Source organism: Geotrypetes seraphini, chromosome 3, assembly GCF_902459505.1.
Source record: "Geotrypetes seraphini chromosome 3, aGeoSer1.1, whole genome shotgun sequence".
Taxonomy (NCBI): domain Eukaryota; kingdom Metazoa; phylum Chordata; class Amphibia; order Gymnophiona; family Dermophiidae; genus Geotrypetes; species Geotrypetes seraphini.
Window position 1 is genome coordinate 233,015,770 of NC_047086.1, and position 20,832 is coordinate 233,036,601.

The 20,832-nt window shown below is 40.3% G+C and overlaps 1 protein-coding gene across 10 annotated transcripts in view; it reads left to right on the plus strand.

The window, feature by feature from the left end:
* The window catches only part of LAMA2 (laminin subunit alpha 2), a 1,204,230-nt gene that overhangs the window by 986,266 nt on the left and 197,132 nt on the right, over positions 1-20,832 (plus strand). For 8 of the 10 annotated variants that reach the window (XM_033936921.1, XM_033936924.1, XM_033936925.1 and 5 more), the window contains 2 exons: positions 14,932-15,114; positions 20,091-20,096. In XM_033936921.1, coding sequence (XP_033792812.1) covers positions 14,932-15,114; positions 20,091-20,096 — 189 coding nt within the window. The remainder of the gene's footprint in view (positions 1-14,931; positions 15,115-20,090; positions 20,097-20,832) is intronic. The other 2 variants (XM_033936922.1, XM_033936931.1) reach the window with 1 other exon arrangement.

Here is a 20,832-nt window from a genome sequence, read left to right on the forward strand (position 1 = left end):
CTACCAGATTCTATACTCTAAGCGTTCAATCCCTTCCCTCACTCTGGGAGTTGCAGAAATCCAAACACTTTTCTGAGCATGTGCTCCTCCTACCTTATAGAGCAGGGGTGTCCAACCTTTTGGCTTCCCTGAGCCGCATTGGCTGAAAAAAATGTTTCTGGGGACGCAAAGACGCGCAAACACTGCAGCAAGACAGAGGAGGGAGTGGGCAAGATGGTAAACACCCGGGGGCAGCAGAGGAAAACACTGCATCACCCTCGACTGGGGCCGCACAAAATACTTCACGGGGCCGCATGCGGCCCTTGGGCCGCAGGTTGGACACCCCTGTTATAGAGAGAGATTTAGAACCACCTGCAGTTTTCATTTTCTGCAAGCAATCCATGAAGTCTTCTGATCTGCTCTGCGTCCTTTTCTTATGTTTTTCGCTTAAAGTTAATTTTTTTTTCTGTGGCTTTAGTGCTGTGAAACCCCGTGTGGGGTCTTCTGCCAGAAGAAAGGATAAAGTCCTGTGAAGCTGAACTGCTTCACAGAGAAACTTCAATGGACCTATGGAGCCAGCATGCTTTGTGCCACCCTTCTCAGACTCGGGGTCCATTCCCCTGAGAGCTCATTTGCCCTCTGACCCTGTCAGGGATTTAAGTGCAGGCTGTATGTATCCTGTATAAAAGTCCCTTCGTGTTTCAGGGCACAGGCTGCATTTCCTGCCCCCAGTCACGTGGAGAGTTTCTGTGGGGGCAGAGGTTACAGTCCGACTGGCAATTTGATAATTTTGGAGCAGTTCTGATGCAGAAAATCCTTTCTTTCCATTCAGCTGCAGTGTAAAGAGCTGGCAGGTAGCCACTTCACAGACTGTAAGTACACCTCCATCATTTCCTAAGGAAGCTTCAGGGGAGGTCTGTGGAACTCTGTAAAACACATTTTTAAGAGTTTCTGATGGTAGGGTTCAGGTCTCCCACCTCCCAAACCCAAAATCACTATTTTTAGTGGGGGGATTTTATTTATTTTTGTCATTTTTATTGCAAATTTGCTGGTAGCGGCCATCTTGGATTTGTATTGATCTTTTTTTCAAAGCTTGATTTCTGCCTCAAAACTCCTCAATTTTGTTGAAAATTGATTGGGTTGGACTCCTTAGCCCCAAATCTGTCAAATTAATGTATGAATTATGCTGGAATTGTACTGGAACATCATCCATGTACTGCGTGCCACAGCATGCCGGGGGAGAGGGCAGGAGCTATGAGCTTCACCATCTCCAGGTCCTCCAGGGCTGGGGCAGACCAGGTTTCTGAGAGGGGCGCTTCACTTGTGACCTCCTTGCATCCTCCTTTCCCTATGTGTAATCTTAACATCGTTCTGCAGGGCCTTGTGGAAGCCCCATTCGAGCCTCTGAAAGATGCTTCTCTTCTAGATCTGATGATCAAGACTGTCTTTCTGGTCACCATGTCTCGGCATGGCGTGTTTCAGAGCTTCAGGCTCTTTCATGCAGGGAACCCTTTCTTCAGATCACAGAAGTGGGAGTGGTTTGTCCGCACAGTACCACCTTTTCTGACAAAGGTGATTTCCTATTTTCATGTCAACAAGGAGGTTCGTTTGCCTTCTAATCGCTCCATAAGATCAGAGCGAAAAGATCAGATCTTATGCAACTTGGACATCAGAAGAGTCTTGCTATAGTTGACTTTTATTTGAGTGCAATTAGACTCTGCAATTTGTTGCCGGAGAGAGTAGTGAAATGAGTTAGCTTAGCAGGGTTTTTAAAAAGGTTTGAATAATTTCCTAAAAGAGAAGTCCATAAGCCATTATTAAGATGACTTGGGGAAAGCCACTGCTTATTCAAAAGCTAAGGAGCATAAAATCTATTTTACTACTTGGGATCTAGCTAGGTACTTGGGACCTGGGTTGGCCACTGTTGGAAACAGGATGCTGGTCTGTCCCAGTATGGCAATTCTTATGTTCTTATATAATTTACTGTTATTTTTCTTGTTGCTTTTATGTAATGGTTTCAGACAAGGGCAGCTCAAGGCAATTTGTTGCCTGAGGTGAAAGATGAGATGGCACTCTCCCCACCTGCCCGACACCTAAGAACTATATTCAGAGAGTAAGATTATTGGGAGTGATAGAAAACAGCAAACTGATAAAAGCCAAGCAATTAAATTAAAGAAAATACATAAACCATATATATTTTTCAGTTCAATAAAGCTTGAATTTGCACATAATAAAACATCTCAGAGAGAGAAAGAGATAATGGTTACTGTGGATGGGAAGACTAGATGGGCCATATGGCCTTTATCTGCCATCATGTTTCTATGTTTCTAAAACAGACTACAACAATCAGATTATGTGCTGCTGTTCCAGGAGAACATCAGTAGGAGACCAAACATCATTAAAAGTATGCAAAGATCCATCTCTCTCAGCTATTCCCTTCTCATACTTATAAACTTGGCAAACTGAGCTTCACAACTATACTGATAACACAGCAGAATCATTCCAGTTATTTCCATCAATATTACAGCAAAGGAAATGAAAATATTAATAGTTTAGCATAGTTCTTTGTAAAGAAGGAAACAAAAAAAGAGATCCTAAAATCACAATAGCATATCCAAAGTAAAAATTATCCACATTTGTCGCTAACCTTCTCCCTATAGAATTTCAAAATATTACAATAACATAACATATGAGAGAAAATCCCTTTCTCACGAGTACAGGCTCAACAATTAGGTTTAAGCAAATTATTAGCAGGAAAATATTTTTTTTTACAAAATATTTTATTAAATTTTAAATATGTCATTACAATTGAAATATAAAATGATTAAAAATAAAAACATAAATAAAATAAATAAACTAACCATTAGAGTTGTAATAATATAATGAAAACATAAACATTATAATCCTTTACTCCTTCATATTCAATAAACAGTTCCAAATCATTTTCAATTTAGCAGGAGGCATTCTGATTGGCATCCAAAGAGTCCTGTGGACAAAAAAATAAAAAAAAGATAGACCCAAGTGACTGATACTGAACAAATAGTATGGAAACTATTAAAAAAATAAATAAATAAATAAATTTACTGAACACAAGACAAATATGGTTTAATGTGGCAAAGAAAGCATGAATTTAGCCAAGAGAAGCCTTGCATCATCAATTTGCTTTATTTCTTGGAAGGTGTGAATAACCATGTTGATAAAAGTGTGCCAGTTGATGTAGTGTATCTAGATTTTCAGAAGGCTTTAGACAAAGTCCCTCATGAAGGACTCCTAAGATAATTAAAAAGCCATGGGATAGGAGATAATGTTCTGGTGTGGATTGGGACCTGGATAATGGATAGAAAACAGAGAGTAGAGTTAAATGGCCTTTTTTCTCAGAAGAGTGCCACAGGGATCTGTATTGAGACTGGTGCTATTAAACATTTGTAAATGATCTGGAAATCAAAAAACAACTGAGGTGATTAAATATGCACATGACACAAAACTATTTAAGGCTGTGAAAATATATGCAGATTGTCAAAAATTGCAGGCAGACCTTAGGAAATTGGAAGACTGAACCTCCAAATGCCAGATGAACTTTAATGGGGACAAACTTTAATGTGTGCAACAGCAGGCAAAAAAGCAAACAGAATGCTAGAAATCATTATGAAATGGATGGAAAGTAACATGAAGAATATTATAATGCTTCTGTATCTCTCCATGGTGCGACCTCACCTTGAGTATAGTGTGCAATTCTGGTTACCTTATCTCAAAAATGGAATTAAAAAAGGTTCAAAGGAGGACAACCAAAATGATGAAAGTGTTGGAACTCCTCTCATATGAGAAAAGGCTAGAGAGGTTAAGGATCTTCTGCTTGGAAAAGAGACAGCTAAGGGGAGATATGATAGAGGTCTACAAAACCTTGAGTGGATCAATTATTTAGTCTTTCAAAAAATACAAAGACTAAGGGACACTCTAAGAAGTTACATGGTAATACTTTTAACATGAATAGGAGGAATTATTTTTTCATGCAATGAATAGTCAAGCTCTGGAACTCATTGCTAGAAGATATGGTTACAACTGTTAGCATACTTGGGTTTAAAAAAAAGTTTGGATAAGTTCCATGAGGAAAAGTCCATAGTCTGCTATTGAGGCAAACATGGGGGGAACCACTGTTTGCCCTGGGATAGGTAGCATAGAATTTTGCTTCTATTTAGGATTCTGCTAGGTACTTGTGACTGGATTGGCTGCTGTTGGCTACTGGACTAGATGAGCCAATGGTCTGACCCAGTATGGCTACTCTTTTGCTGCATACATAACTCTCATGAGATCTTTGGTCCAACATAATCTAGGAGTTCCTATGAGTTAAATGCAATCCCATTGTCTCATCCAAAAAAGTCCAACTTCCTCCACACCCCTCCCCCTTGCAGATCATAACTAGGAAATTTTCTGTGGAAATTCCAATACAAAAAAAAATATTCTTATGCCATTGAACAAAAGAAAGAATAACTAGACTTTGCAGAAATGCAAGCAACCAGAAGCAATGGAGAGAGAGGGTGGAAAGAGAATACAGGATCCATGCAATTAACACATTAAGCCCTTATTGAAAACCATTGGCACAGCCATGTTTTGACTAATGCCTGCCTCAGGGATTCTTGAATACTAAAAAGAAAAAATTCATAAAAACTGCAAATGAAAAACATATGTATAACTGTAACAATCAGTGGAGGCTTGGGGGTCCTTTTACAAAGGGGCACTAATGGATTTAGCAAGTGGTAATGATTAGCATATGATATAACCAGTTACTGTACTTAAGTAAAAGTTTTGTCACTTTTACTTGTAAAGAATAACAGGAAACTTTTATTAGTCTTACTTTTACCACAGTAATAATTTCACCAATTTTTACTACTTTTACTGAGTTATAGTTACTGGGGTGTCTGCAACTCAGAGTTCTCTAACCTTTATGACATTATGATAAATCTAGAATATTTCTCTAATAAAGTTTTCTTGTACTCAATGCTTGCTCAAGGACAAGTCCACAACTAATCACCCCCATGAATGTGCCTCTTGCGTAAATAAATTTACCATAGAATTGCATTTATGTGTGCAAAGTGTACACTTACCTGTGAAAGTGCCAACAAGAGGTGCGTAAGCCCTCTGTAAGGGTGTGTGTAAGTGCATAGCATGTAAATGCAAGGAAAGTTTACACATTGGCAAAGCATGGGTGGGCAATGGGCAAGACTCCAACTTATTCCTGTTACATTTAGGCCCATAGTCTATAAACGGCACAGTAAGTTAGGCACTGATAGGCACTCTACCGGTGCCTAACTTAAGTGGAAATAGCCATTTCAACAGGATTAAAATAGTTTTTTAAAAACACAAACTGTAGGCGCCTACCAGTGCCTAGAAGACTGGTGCCTTCATCACGGCTATGGAGGCACTTTACGACGCCTAATGCCACTGAAGTAAAGCCCCTCCACAGCCGCGATTCACGTGAAAGGTAGGCACCAGAAATGTAGGCCTTCAAAACCTTGGCCTACACTTCCAGCGCCTACCTTTCATTCAGGTTGTGATTCTGTAAACGGTGTCATTGCATGATTGACACGCTATTGGAGACACTTTTGCAGGCGGCCGCTGATAGTCTCTAATTAATTTTTATAGCCCTCTATGGATAAAGGCATAACATAACATAACATAACATAAAATGCACTTGTATACCATTAAGTTCTATGCGGTTCACAAAGACTAATAGTACAAATGAATAAACATCATAGAAACATAGAAATAGACGGCAGATAAGGGCCACGGCCCATCTAGTCTGCCCACCCCAATGACCCTCCCCTTCCTTTCTCTGTGAATAGATCCCACGTGTCTATCCCATTTGGCCTTAAAATCAGGCACGCTGCTGGCCTCAATAACCTGAAGTGGAAGACTATTCCAGCGATCAACCACCCTTTCAGTGAAAAAGAATTTCCTGGTGTCCCCGTGCAGTTTCCCGCCCCTGATTTTCCACGGATGCCCCCTTGTTGCCGCGGGACCCTTGAAAAAGAAGATATCTTCTTCCACCTCGATGCGGCCCGTGAGATACTTGAATGTCTCGATCATGTCACCCCTCTCTCTGCGTTCCTCGAGTGAGTACAGCTGCAACTTATCCAGCCGTTCCTCGTACGGGAGATCCTTGAGTCCCGAGACCATCCGGGTGGCCATTCTCTGGACCGATTCCAGTCTCAGCACATCCTTACCGTAATGCGGCCTCCAGAATTGCACACAGTATTCCAGGTGGGGCCTCACCATGGATCTATACAATGGCATATTTTCTTTAAAAGATAGTCTTTAAGGCACAACAAAATTGTTGGTACGAATTTGAGATTTTGAATATGTGAGTTAAATCCCTAGTCCATGAGGCTGTTTGAAAAGATAACAAACAATCCTGAAATTTCTTATATTTACAACCCTTTACAGAAGGGGATGAGAATAATGAATGAGATTTTCTAGGATGTTTAGAATTTGTAATGATAAAAGATTCCATAAGATACTCAGGATTTGAACCTGTTAGTGCCTTGTAACAAATACAGACAAGTTTAAATTTAACCCGAGCCTCCACTTGAAGCCAGTTGCAATCGGCGATAGAAATCAGTGACATGATCATACTTCTTCAAATTATTATTATTATTTTTTTAATCTTTATTAATTTTAAAGCCAAAAATAAGTGCAACATATTATACAGACATTTTACATTTTAACAGCACTTAAATTCAATCAAAATTATATTCTATGACAAATACATATATCTTCCCCCCCCCCAATTCTACATATCCAAAATTTGCACTCAAATTTAAAGTATCTTCTCATCCACCCTGGACGTGTATGATCAAAGGGCAAAATCAAGTCATTCCTTACAGAATTTTGTCAATGGTTCCCAAATATCCGTAAACTTTCTATAATGTCCCTGCTATATAACAATCATACGTTCCATTTTAAACGTGTGGCATAGAGATTCCCACCAGAAAGTATAATTTAACCGATCCCAACTTTTCCAGTTTCTCATAAAAAGTTGTATGGCAACCCTTCTTCATATTAAAAAATCAATCTGACTGCTGCATTCTGAATCATGCGCAGTCTCACGTGTGCTTTTGATTTGGTAGATAGCTCTAGTCTTCTGTCTTGTCTCCAAGATATTGGTAACTCTGACTCAGTTCGCTCTTGGTTTTCTAGTTTTCTTAATAATCATTCTTTTAAGGTCTCATTTTCAGGTTCACAATCCATTACTTTTCCTATCACCTGTGGTGTCCCTCAGGGTTTGGTGCTCCTCTTTTTAATGTTTTTGAGTCCATTGGTACTTCTTATTCAGGAGCAAGGAGTTCACACATCCATTTATGCAGATGATATTTTACTGCTGTATGGGTGTAATCCATTAGCCCCAGATGTTTTACCTTTAACTTCAGTTCTTCTTCTGGTTTCAAATTAGTTATCTAATAACTGGCTTCATCTTAATCCTTAGCCCCGGGCTGCCCAATTCCAGTCCTTGAGATCTATTGGCAGGCCAGATTTTCAGGATATCTACAATTAATATGCATGAGAGAGATTTGCCTGCACTGCCTTCTTGGTATGCAAATCTCTCTCATGCATGATTATTGTGGATATCCTGAAAACCTGGTCTGCCAGTAGATCTTGAGGACTGGAATTGGGCAGCCCTACCTTAGCCTCTTGGATTTCTGGGAAGCATCCATCACCAACTGTTTCTCCTGTCCTTTTAGACTCTTCACTCTCTCTGGTGTCTCATTTTAAATATCCCTGTGCTATCTTAGATCAGCATCTTACTTTTATCATATTTCAGCTCTTGCAAAGTGGCCTAGTGGTTAGGGCTCAGTTGCAGGTTCAAGCCCAGCACTGCTCCTCGTGACCTTGGGCAAGTCACTTAAAACTCCATTACCCCAGATATGTTACTCAAACTGTGAGCCCACCAGGACAGATAGGGCGAAATACTTGCGTACCTAAATGTTAACCACTTAGGCTATAAATGGTCTATAAATACTAAAAAAAAAAAAAAATTAGATCAGACTTCTCAAAAGACTCTTTTGTATGTTCTTATTATGTTTGTTTGATCATTGCAATAGTATTTTCGCTGAACTACCTCAATGTCAACTTTGCATACTTCAATCCATTCAGAATACAACAATCAGATTACTTTCTCGTGCATCTCAGTATGAGCAAATTATTCCTTTATCCATTCATCATCATCGTCTTCCTAATCCATTTCAGATACAATTCAAGATTTTGACCTTAACTTGCAAATCAATCCATTGCAATGTTCCTTCCTACTTATCACCCCTTATTCGTAGTTATTATCCTTCAACAGCTTTGCACTTTTTAAATGATCAATGGCTTTGTATGCCACTACTCCACTTAGTTCAATACAAACTTATTAGAAGCAGGGCCTTTTTTGTGCTTCACCATCGCTTTGGAATTCCATAGTGAGTTCAATTTGTTTGGAGCCAGTCTATCTTAAATTCAGAACTCGTCTCAAAACCTATATTTTTTAAAAGGCTTTTTCTTTGCAGATGGATGGTTCGAGCTCCATGAGGGTGTACTAGTCACACATTCTGGGTTTATTTTTGTCTGTTCTTTGTTTTTCTTTTCTATCTAACTAAATGGAGTTCTTTTTAAAAAAAATATTTTAGTTTAGTTTTAACTTAACTTGGATTGCCACTCTGTTATTTTGTAAGGAAGGGCGGTATATTAAATAAAAATTAACCATAACCATTTATATGACTGCAGTTATGACAGTGTTATGGCTGGTGTACCTGTGGGTGCCTAAACATGTATACATGTGCAGGGTGATTCTAGAACTGAGTGCTTCTCCTTAGGTGCCCTAAAGACAAGCAGTAAGACTCTAGAACAGTAAGATCTAGAACAGCACTTGGGTGCCTACATGTGTCAGGTATTCAGCACCCCTTCCCCCTCTTTTACGAAGGCGCGCTAAGCTTTTTAGCGCAGATTTAGCACATGCTAAATTAATGCGTGTGCTAACCGCTAATGCGTCCATAGGATAACATGCACGTGTCAGCGTTTAACGCGTGTATAGCATGCACTAATATTTAGGGCGTGCTAAAAAGCTTAGCGCACCTTTGTAAAAGAGGGGGAAGGGGTGCTGAATACCTGACACATGTAGGCACCCAAGTGCTGTTCTAGATCTTATTGTTCTTGTCTTTAGGGCACCTAAGGAGAAGCACTCAGTTCTAGAATCACCCTGCTTGTGTATACATTTTTCATTTACTGCATATCCAGCAAATAATGGCTTCTTACATGCTATTAAAGAACATCAGAGTGTTTAAGTAATGGTAATGACAGAGAGAGGTTATGTTCTACAGGAGATAATTAGTTCCTTAGGAGTCCATTTCGAGGCACTATATCTCATGAGAACCATATTTTGCGTTATAACTCTCAGTAGCATTACCAAGGGAAAGCGAACTACTGTATGGTTTTGCTTTTTTTTCTCTCTCTGTCTCTCTCTTTAATTGTTTTTTTGTAGGAAACTAATAGCCATTAAAAATGTGGTTTTGCTGAGCTACCATTATTTCCTTTGCAGAAATTAACTTTCCCCTTTACTCTGTAAGTCATCTAATTTAGAGCTGCTTATTGTTCTGTGGCTCCATTATGATCCTTATATTGTGCATCAATTATTCAGATGGCCGATATATAGATTAATATAGCTGGTTATAGCTGAGGATGTATAAAAACTGAAAGTTCCATTTAATGCGCAATCAACAAAATGTGCATATTTGTAAAACCATTAATCATCCTCCGTAATGAAAACATTTCTATGTCAAGGGTCAAATGTACCTATTCTGCAACATTTTGTCTTCCAAACAAAACAATCTGAGTTTGCCAGCATATCAAGAAGGGTAAATGTTTTTCACCTGTTTACCCCCAAATCCTATGATACTGAAAGCAAAACTATTGATAGTAGTAATTTTTCAGAAATTGTTCTACATCTACTATTGCACTATTAACCTCTCCAACTGGAGCAAGAGTCCTCTCATTGTTCCTTAGAGCAATGGGAGATGTTGATAACCTAGACGGATTTCCAACAGTTTTATCTCCCTCTTGTAGGGCAATGTGACCAACATCTGTTGCAGACAGTGCTGCGGGAGATCCTATCAGAGTTCCAGCACCCTGGTATAGAGGGAGCAATCGATACTTTGGGATGAGCAATATCAACCACATTCAGAATGGTAGAAGCACTATGAAGTCCAACTACTCCTGGCTAGTGGTGTGTGATGAGGGCTTTCAAGGGATTCAGTGAATCCCCAGCTCTACAGCCCTGCTTTTTTTATTTTTTGTTTACTTTTTGCTTGATGTAGTTTGATTTGCTGAGTAGGCAGCCAGCTCAACCAGTCAAACTACATCAAACAAAAAGTAAACAAAAAAAAAAAAAGGAGGTCTCTTGGGCTGGGGATTCTCTGAATCCTCTGAAGGCCCTGACACTGCTGATCTAAATTTGATTGGCTGAGCAGCATCTGCCTGTTACCTGCTTGACCAATCAAAATTCAAAGCAGTGCCCTCAAGGCCTTTAGAGTGTGGGGCGAATCCCCTGAAGGCCCTGACCGCATGCCACTGCTCCTGGCAGAAAATTCTCTGGACAAAGAGCTACAAATTGATCAGATTTTGGTTGTGACAATTGAAGGACAGGTGTGACCTCTGAAGAGTATGCCCTCAGTCTTCCCTTCCATTAACTCACAATAAACAAAAACAAGCAAAAAGTCAATCACACCAAGAAGTGATCTTGAGTGCTCACCGCAAGCCACCCTGAAGCCCAACTAAGCAACTACTCATTAACCAAACTGCAGTTTTTATACAGATAAGACCATCCCATCCCATTTTGAAAACCCATTAGCCCAAATCTCAATTATCCCTGAATTACTTTGGGTCCTTCAAATGGGAACACAAAGTGGCAATGTCTAGCAATGGCTTTTAAATCCCTTAAGTCAACTAAAAGGGGATAGGAAAAGCAGAAAGATTTGTCATATAACAAAAATGTAGACAATACCATGAAATCTCTGCAGCTGACTTCAAATGCTGGCGTTGAACTGTTCTCAGTCAGCTTCCACTGAAGATGTCTGAAAGGGGGCAGGAATTCAGCTGCTAAAGTCACAGGGAGACAGAAGAGAATCTAATCTTTAGTCTTATATACCGGGTCATTCCCAAAGGGACTCGATCCGGTTAACAAAACGCAATCTTAAGAACAATGATGTAGAGTAATAGAAGATGGAAAGTCAGTAAATATCACCATAAAATTGTCAGCTAGGGAATCCTATCAGTTATCAGTAAGATATTTTGTAAACAAATAAGTTTTCAAGGTTTTTCTAAAACAAGTCAATGAAGGGAGAGTTCTAATAACTGAAGGAAGATCATTCCATATTTTCACCACAGTAAATGCCAAAGAATGTGAAAGCCTGCCAAAAGTTTGAATCCCTTTAATAGAAGGGAGTAATACTTTGAATTTATGTATATTCCTCGTAGACTGAAAATGATAAGAATTAAAAGAAAGAGGAAATATTGGAGAAAAAAATCCCATATAGACTCTTAAAGATCACATTCGTGCACTTAAACTGACCCCTCCAATATATCAGGAAGATTAGCTGTATAGGATGAATGACGATAAATCTAATCTAATCTAATCTTTGGTTTATATACCGGGGCATCTCCCAGTGGAGCTCGACTCGGTTCACATATGATTAAGACTAGAGTACATAGCAAAAAAAAATAGGAGAAAGAAGAGCTATAATTAAAAACTAGAGTAATCGCTGAACAGCTTCCTAATGATTTTAAAGAGACACTACCATGATGGCCACAGTTCATCTTGGCATTTTTCTTTTCAAAAAGTCTCACTACTTTACTTTTAAAGGGTACAAACAACACCATTAATAATTTATGTCAGTTCTATGAGAAAATACAGGGAAAAAGGAGATCTATAGTGTTGTGCTTCTAGAGCAGTAAACATGTTAGAAACATGATGGTAAATAAAGGCCAAATAGCCCATCTAGTCTGCCCATCCGCAGTAACCATTATCTCTTCCTCTCTCTAAGAGAGCCCACATGCCTATCCCATGCTGTCTTGAATTCAGACACAGTCGTTGGCTCCACCACTTCTTCCGGGAGACTGTTCCACGCATCTACAACCCTTTCTGTAAAAAAGTGTTTCCTTAGATTACTCCTGAGTCTATCATCTCTTAACTTTATCTTGTGCCCTTTCATTCCAGAGCTTCCTCTCAAATGGAAGAGACTTGACTTATGTGCATTTATGCCACGTAGGTATTTAAGCATCTGTATCATATCTCCCCTTTGCCGCCTTTCCTCTAGAGTATACATATTGAGATCTTTAAATATGTCCCCAATCGATATGTTGAAGACCACGCACCATTTTAGTAGCCTTCCTCTGGATGCCTCCATCCTTTTAATCTTTTTGAACGTGCTCATGGTTTTAAAACTATGGAATCTTCTTTGATATCTTCAATCAGAACAGCAGGTATGTGGGTTATCCTGTATATAACAAAATCTATATGTTAAGGTAAATTGCTGTAAGAAGGGGCATGCTTTTAAAAAGAAGAGGCTGAGAGCAAGAGGGCTTGACAAACTGGGAGAACAGGAATGGATATCTGGAAAACAAGGAAAGTAGGCAGAGTGGCGATGGAACAAATAAGAGGAAAGATAACAGATGCAAGATATTTTTCAATTATATTGGTGCAAGGGGAAGCACAGATTTGGAATTTTAAAACTGAGAGAAGCAAAGACAGTATGTGCAGAGTGTGGCATAAAAAAGAAAATACTACATTTCTCCAGTATTTACCAAATAAGGAAAGCATGGAAGAAGAACCCCTCATTAACAGTAGAGCTAATTATGGTGGTGAAGTAATGACCATACCATTTTCAGAGGAGACGATTTTTGAGGAGCTTTTAAATTGAAAATTAGATGGATTCAAAGAAACTATCCTGTCCTCTTATCCCCCCTCCCCCGCAACATCCCCCTCCTTGCATACTCTTTCAGGTAACCAACCCTAAATTCCATCCTCCCTACAAGTTATCCTCAAATTTACCCCTTCCTTAAATTTACCCTTTTAGCCTCCACTATGCATCTAATCCTAAATTATAACTTAAACTGTAACTACTATGTATCTAACCCTAATTCGAAACTTAGCCTCTCTATGTATCCAACCCTAAAATTGTAACTTCCTAGAAATGTCCAGCCGTCTTCAATTGTAATCCGCTTAGAACTGCAAGGTACAGGCGGAATAGAAGTCTCTAATGTAATGTAATGTGCAAATAGGAGGCAATTCCACTAAAGACACTAAACAGTAGGTGCCCAAAAATCTGAGCTCTGTTCTAGTACTCTGTAACGGCAAATTTCTGCTACAAATTCATTATAGAATTCTAGCATAAGTTGGCAATGATGTCCCTAAATGTAGGCAGAAATAATTATGCCAGTTCTATGGCAGGGATAAATGTTTGCACCTAAATGCGGCCCTTTCTCACGTCCTGGTATGATTCTATAAATCGTGCGCTGGAACAGTTAAAACACCCATGCCCCTCCCCTATCAACCAGCCCATGCCCCTCCCCTATCAACACCACCAATGGACGGTGGTACAGTTACATGCTAGAACACTTTTAGGCATGAAGTTATAGAGTAGCACCTAACTGCACTGATGCATTTTGGTGAATAGTTGTCACTATGGCATGGATGTTTTGCGCCGAATTGGCATATAACTGCTTTGTAGAATTAGGGGGATAAAATGCATTCTTAACAGTGAACAATATTTACTGGTATCTGAACCCTGCCCATCCTTAATGTTCTATATTTAAAATAAAAACAGAAAAAGAATCTATGAAGAGACGATTTTGCTCATAGTGGACTGAATTCTGTAAGTGGTGTTGAAAAATTGGCTCCACCTAAAAAACACACTAAGGCGCGGTAGCGGTTTAACATGTGGAATACCGCACGTTAAACTGCCTGCCGCGCTAGTACCTAACGCCTCCATTGATGAGGCATTAGGATTTTAGGCTGCCACGGGGGTTAGCGCGTGATGAAATGTCCGATGCGCTAACCCCCGTAGTGCGCCTTAATAAAAGGAGCCCTAAGTGCTCTTCTATAAATAGTACTCAAATTTAAGTCCAAAACAAGAAAGGGATTCAAAGCATGTAGTGCCAAAGGACATACAATAAAAAGAGACCCATAGTAGACCTCAAGAACAGGGATGTAAGTTGTTGTATTTTGATTGACCCAACATGGCCTGGGTTTCGGCTAGATGCCTGTGTCAGATGTCTAAAAAAATATCTGTTGTTTTATATTTTTTTAGACCCCTGATGCAGGCATCTAGCCAAAACACAGGCCGTGTTGGGTCAATCAAAATAAAACACGTTACATACCTGGCCGACTGTGTGACTCAAAGTTAGGTGTCATTTATAGACTAGCACTTGGTGCTGGGAACTGTGCCTAACTTTAGGCACAAGGATTTATACAAACTAAACCCTGGTGTAAATCCTCACACCTAAATTAGGTATGGATCCCTGTTGTTCTATAACAGCACATTAATTACATAAATGGTTCTAACTAACTCATGACCCTCCCATGGCCATGCCCTACTTTTTGGGAACGATGCATAAAATTTATGTATGGATCCTGGCACCTACAAAACACATACATCAATTTTAAGTATGTCAATTAGTGCTGATAATTTACTAGCATTCAGTTATTGGTACTAATTGGCTTGTTATTTGGTTAAATTGCCTGTGGAAATTGGGTGCACCCCCAAATTTCTGCACACAATTTTTAGTGCCATTTATAGAATTAGGCTATTACAAATCATGAATGTGGTGAGAGGATATTTGGGGTTATTTATGGACACTAGACCCAATCCTGTTATAAAATTCCCCTTCTAATTACAGAAAACTCTTTTTTTTTTTTTTTACTGACAGATACAGCAGCGAAGGTGCAAGCAGTGAAAGACAAAGCCAGGCAAGCTAATGACACCGCCAATGATGTCCTTGCAAGGATCAAAGACATTAACCAGAACCTCCTGGGTCTGAGGAACAACTACACTAAACTTGAAGACGATGTGGCAAAGGCAAACGCCATTGTGAAAGATCCATCCCAAAACAGTAAGCTACGCTAGTTCAAGTGTTTTCCTTCTTTGAAAGGACATACAGCTCATATGATCTCCTGTTATTTTACAGAGAGGCAATTAACAGCATTAACTATGATAAGTGACTAAACCATAATATATATAAGTTCAAGTTTCAAGTTTTATTTTGACTTGATGAATCGCTTTTTTACTTTACTAAGCGATTTACAAATTTAAAAAAGGTATAAGCATATACCAATTTTAAAAATCTATAAGAAATATCCAGTGACGAGAATGGCTCATGCTTATGATGCATGAATGAAGAGCCATCTGAGGATCAGTTGAAAATTTAGGGCTCCTTTTACTGAGCTGCGCTAGTGGTTTTAGCGCGCGCTTAGCGCACGCTACATTGCCACGCGCACTAGACGCTAACGCCAGCATTGAGCTGGCGTTAGTTCTAGCTGCGTAGTGTGGGGTTAGCGCGTGCTAATTTTCTGCGCGCACTAAAAACGCTGGCACCGCTTAGTAAAAGAGGGGGTTAGTGATATGTTGTGGAGGGGTGATTTGGTTGAATGTAATATTGTGAAACCCCTATACAGAATAGCCTGAAGAATACTGGTCTATAATGCCTCTACAGTAACTTGCAGGACCAGATTTAAGATTTTGATGTCCATAGGCTAGACCAGACAGCAAATCCCAAAGAGCAGGAGGTGTGGGTGTGTGTGGGTGTCAGAGATCCCAGTAATGGGACAGGAGAGGAACAGAGGGGGGTAATAATGCAGAGAGATGCCCCCTCCCCCTCATTCTACATCTAAAGTCGTGCATGTAAGTTATAGAAAATGGCATATGCATGCGTGATTATTTATTTATAAAATTTCTAACCTGTTTAAACCTAAGCGGTTTACAAAATACATACACAAACATCAAATAACACACAACCATACAAATAGAGAAAATAGTATTCTGAAATGTTCATAGTGAGAATCACTGACTGTTCAACTAAAAGCCTCTATAAATGGACAAAGTAATCTCAGTGGTCCTCTCAGATTATTCCATAATAAAACCCCTGCTCCTGAAATTACAAATGCTTTTATATTTTCAAAATTCACATGTAAAAACTCATCTGTTGATAACTGCATCATTCCCTCTGACCCTAAAAATCCCTCTGACCCTAAAGACCTGCATCATTCCCTCTGACCCTAAAGCGCCATCACTTGTGTCAGATACCAAGGAAACTTATAATGAATGACTTTAAAAGTCAATAACAAAAATATTCAAAAATACTCCACTTTGTTAGCTGAAGGTCAAGTCTAACGGAAGAAAAAGCCTCAGGTGTAATCTGGTAGCGCTCAAAGCACCTCCATCCACACCATTAGCTCCAAAAAACTTCCATTTAGAAAGACCCTATGCCACTGCGCTAAAGTACTGCATCTAGGTGCATGCATGTCTGTCTTCTCTTGATATTGTATAAGTGCATGGACCTAAATGCAGGCACGTTGATGCTGACTCATTCTGGGCACCCAGATGCCATTACCTACTGGCACAGCAATAAATCTTTGAAGTAAAATTGTGAAAAAAAACTGTACGTGATAGAAGAAAACTAAGAACAGTTCTGGAATTAGCATATAAAAGTGAGGTAATATCACATATTAGTTTTCAGTCATCCAAAATCATGCAGACTAGTGCTATCAACAAAATGCTCTCTATCAACAGCTGATTATTGGCCCCTTTTATTTTTAAGAAATGAGGCCCCAGTTCTAAGTAAGACACCTAAAAAATTGGCACTGACCACAGTGGCGTAACGAGAGCGGGGTGGGGGGAGGACGGACCGCCCCAGGTGCATGCCCTAGAGGGGTGCACAGCCGGCTGGGTCCGGAACCTCTTGGGACCTGCACTTTAGTGCGGCTGCCAGTCCACCCCCGCAGCCAAAAAAAGGGTAAGAAGCTGGCGGGAGCAGCAAAAGTGCCCTTTAAGGAACACCCTCCTAATCTGGCTCCATCCCGCCTCCTTCGTGATGCTACCGGACAGCGTTCTCAGCCATTGGTAAAACTTTCCTATGTGCTGCAACCCCAGGAGCGAGAACGCTGATCACTTTGGGCTGCAAAGAGAACAAAAGCGATCAGCATTCTAGCTCCTGGGGTTGCAGCGCCCAGGTAAGATCGACCAATGGCTGAGAACGCTGTCCGGTGGCAGCACGAAGGGGGCGGGATAGAGCCAGATCGGGAGGGCATTCCTTAAAGGGCGCTTTCGTCGCTCCTACCGGCTTCCTAGCCTTTTTCTAACACTGGATTTTCCGCTGTGTTTTATAGAAGCTTATATTGAAGAGAAGAAATATAGCAGTGGCGTACCAAGGGTGGGGGTGTGTGTCAAAAAATGATGGGCCGGGGGGGTCAAAAAATGATGGGCCCAGGGTGTCACATACCCTAGGTATACCACTGACCGACCATACCTGTGCCCAAGTTAGGTGCACATTGGCTCATATCTGCCTTCTCTTGTTATTGTAAAAGTGCGTGGGCCTAAGTGCAGGCACGTTGATGCCGACTCATGCTGGGCACCCAGATGCCATTAGAGAATTAGTACTCAGCATACCGTATCTAGGCACCAAATTTGTGGCACCCAGTTAGAGAATTTTCCCCTAAGGAGCTAAATGCTCAAAAGATTGCCTAAGCGCAAATTCCATAATGGCAATTGTACGTGTAAATGCCCATATAGAATGCTAGCGTAAGTCCTCATTTATGTAAATCCCATATATGCTCGTGCATTGGTGCTTTTGGACTGACATACAACGCTAACTGAGGAAGTGTCTTTGTTATTTTGGTGATTAACTGAAGATATTAGTGCATATTAGTAAGATGTACTTCCGGCATTAGCCACGCCTATGGAGGTGCGATTCTGGCGCCAATCTTTTAGGTGCCGGTAAGCATCTTGAAAATCAGTGAAAACAATGTTTTTCACTGAGCTTAGGCGCCTACCAGCGCCGTTTAGAGAATCTGGGCCTAAGTGCTTGGCAAACACCTGCTTTGCCCATGTCCCTCCCACATCCACGAAAAAAAACGGACAGCCGATCCACAAGATCTGAGAAACAAAAGAAAACAGATCAGAACAGAGGTCCAAAACTCCAATGCCAAAATGTACTCACCACATAAAATCATCATAAATAATTAAAAGCTCTACTGCTTGCAAGGAAGAAGAGATAAGCTATAGCCAATAGGCCATGCCTATTGAATAACACTTTTTGTTTTTTACAGCCCTGATGCAGCCCTTATGAGGGTGAAACATGGTCGTGTTGGGCTTTTAATTATTTATGATTTCATGTGGTGAATACATTTTGCATTGGAGTTTTGGACCTCTATTCTTATCTACTGTTTTTGTTGGGTTTTTTTTGCTTCCCACATCCACTCCTCTCACACAGCTACATACTATAGGCGCTAACATTATAGAATAGCACCTAAGGGCATAACTCCAGTTATGGTCCACTTATTGTTAGCAATAATCATTTATTTATTTATTTAAAATGTAAAACCCACACATCCAGCAATTCTGTGCGGACCACATCAGAACATACATAATAAAGTTATAAGAAGAACATACACAAACCATTAACAAATAAAAACAATATAATAAAACAATAAAAACAACTCAATAAGACTAACAACAGCCTTGTCTCTGATTAAAATATTAAAATCATTAAAATAAATACCAGCAAAAATGCAGCTTACTCAATCGCACTGAAAACCCTAAAAATCAGCTCTTCTACTTATACCGGCATCGAAACACAAACCCATACTGGTTCATGTTGCAAAAGTATGTAAACAATACAGTTTTTAGCCCTTTCCTAAACTGTAACACATTGGAAGCCTGCCTTAAATCCAGGGGTAACTTATCCCAACAGATAGGGCCCTGTACTAATAACATACTGTAGTGTTACGATGACCAGACAACCTCACTACACCCAATGGAGGCACATCAGAGCTTATTCATCGAGTGTAGATTCCATGTTGGCTGATAAAACACACTGCCGTGGGACCATCATCATTCAATACCTTAAAAATTAGACAAAGAACCTTAAATTCAGTTCTCACGTTAATGGGCAGTCAATGCAGGTCTTTCAAAATTAGTGTAATATGCTCAGACCTTGAGACATGCGCATTAATGCGTGCAGTAGCATTTTGGGCAAGTTGCAAAGCCTTGAGAACACATTTCGGCAAACCCATTGCAATAGTCAAAGACAGGAGCCAACATCATCACGATGGTAGTTTTAAAATTGTCTTCTGACAAGTAATCCCTTAGTCTACACAACAGTTGCAACTTGAAGAATGCACTTGACACCACCGATTTTACTTGTGGCTTGAATGATACACCCAAATTAATGCCTAATTGAACAATTTATATGTACAACTGCCAGCATTCTATAGCCTACACATACAATTTTGTGCATGTAAGATTGCAGAATTTGGGGGTATATGGACATGTCTCTAAAGTAAAAGAGTGTCGACTGTTCTTAGGCCCAACTAGCATTTTCAATGTTTGGCACCTTAGGCAGTTGACTCTGGTTCTTCCTAAATCAGGGCCTGGTGGGAACTATGCCACAGTGTTATTTCATGATTGGATCCCAATTGGATTAATCATTGAGCCTGAAATCGTTGCAAACAAATAGCAAAAAAGACCGACAAATTGTTGGAAATGGTTGATTGGTAGCCCATCGACATGAGAAAGCTGATCAATAACACCCTGCATTATACTGATTTTATGGAAATAGATCCACATTGGCATTTGCTGCATTTTAGAATCTAGGTCATGATGTGACTGTAGTGATATATGAATAAAAGCATCATTTCCTAATCAGTGTTTGGAAAATGTTGCCCATGGAAAATTCCAAATGAATTGTGTCGTAAAAAAAAAAAAAAAAATCCTGTCTTCCTTATTGCCTGTGTTTATACAGAATGGTTTAAACAAATGTACTTAACAAGATTTTTCTTTTTTTGCTTTTTCTCCATGCCATCATGTCCACAGAAATCAGTACGTATATTGTTTTATGCTCGTTTCGTTTAGTAGTTGCTGTGCATTACTCCCTAGCACGCAAGCTTATGATGGTGGCTTACTTTGGTGCTGCATTTGAGCAGTCCCTTAGTTCCCTTCCTTGTTGCTCTTTTTTGTGACATAGTGTTTAGAGAATGACACGGTGGCGGTTTACCCGCGGCCACCGCATTTTAGCCGCGGGTCACCCGCCGAAAACGGGGAAGAAAACTAGCAGTCGCTGCGGCGACGGGGACAAGGCCATTCACCGCCCGCGGGGCGGTGAATGGTCTTGTCCCCACAGTGAGGCATGAAGGATCGCGCGGTCCCCGCAGCTCACACCCGCCTGCCCAATCGATTCTAGTGTTTAGCCAGCTCTCTCCCTTCTCCTCACCTTAGTTTGTAGATTTTCTTTTTCGGCGACCCGCACGCGCGGCTGCTCAGTGTTCAATCTTCTGCTCTGACGCAACCGGAAACAGGAAGTTGCAGCAGAGCAGAAGATTGAACACTGAGCAGCCGCTAGTGCGCGGCTCTCTGATAGCGTGCGGGTCGCCGAAAAAGAAAATCTACAAACTAAGGTGAGGAGAAGGGAGAGAGCTGGCTAAACACTAGAATCGATTGGGCAGGCGGGTGTGAGCTGCGGGGACCGTGCGATCGCTAGTGTTCCCGGCTCAAATTGGAAGGAGGGAGTGAAAGGGAAAGGGGATGAAGTCGGAAAGAAAAACCCACAGCAGGAAAG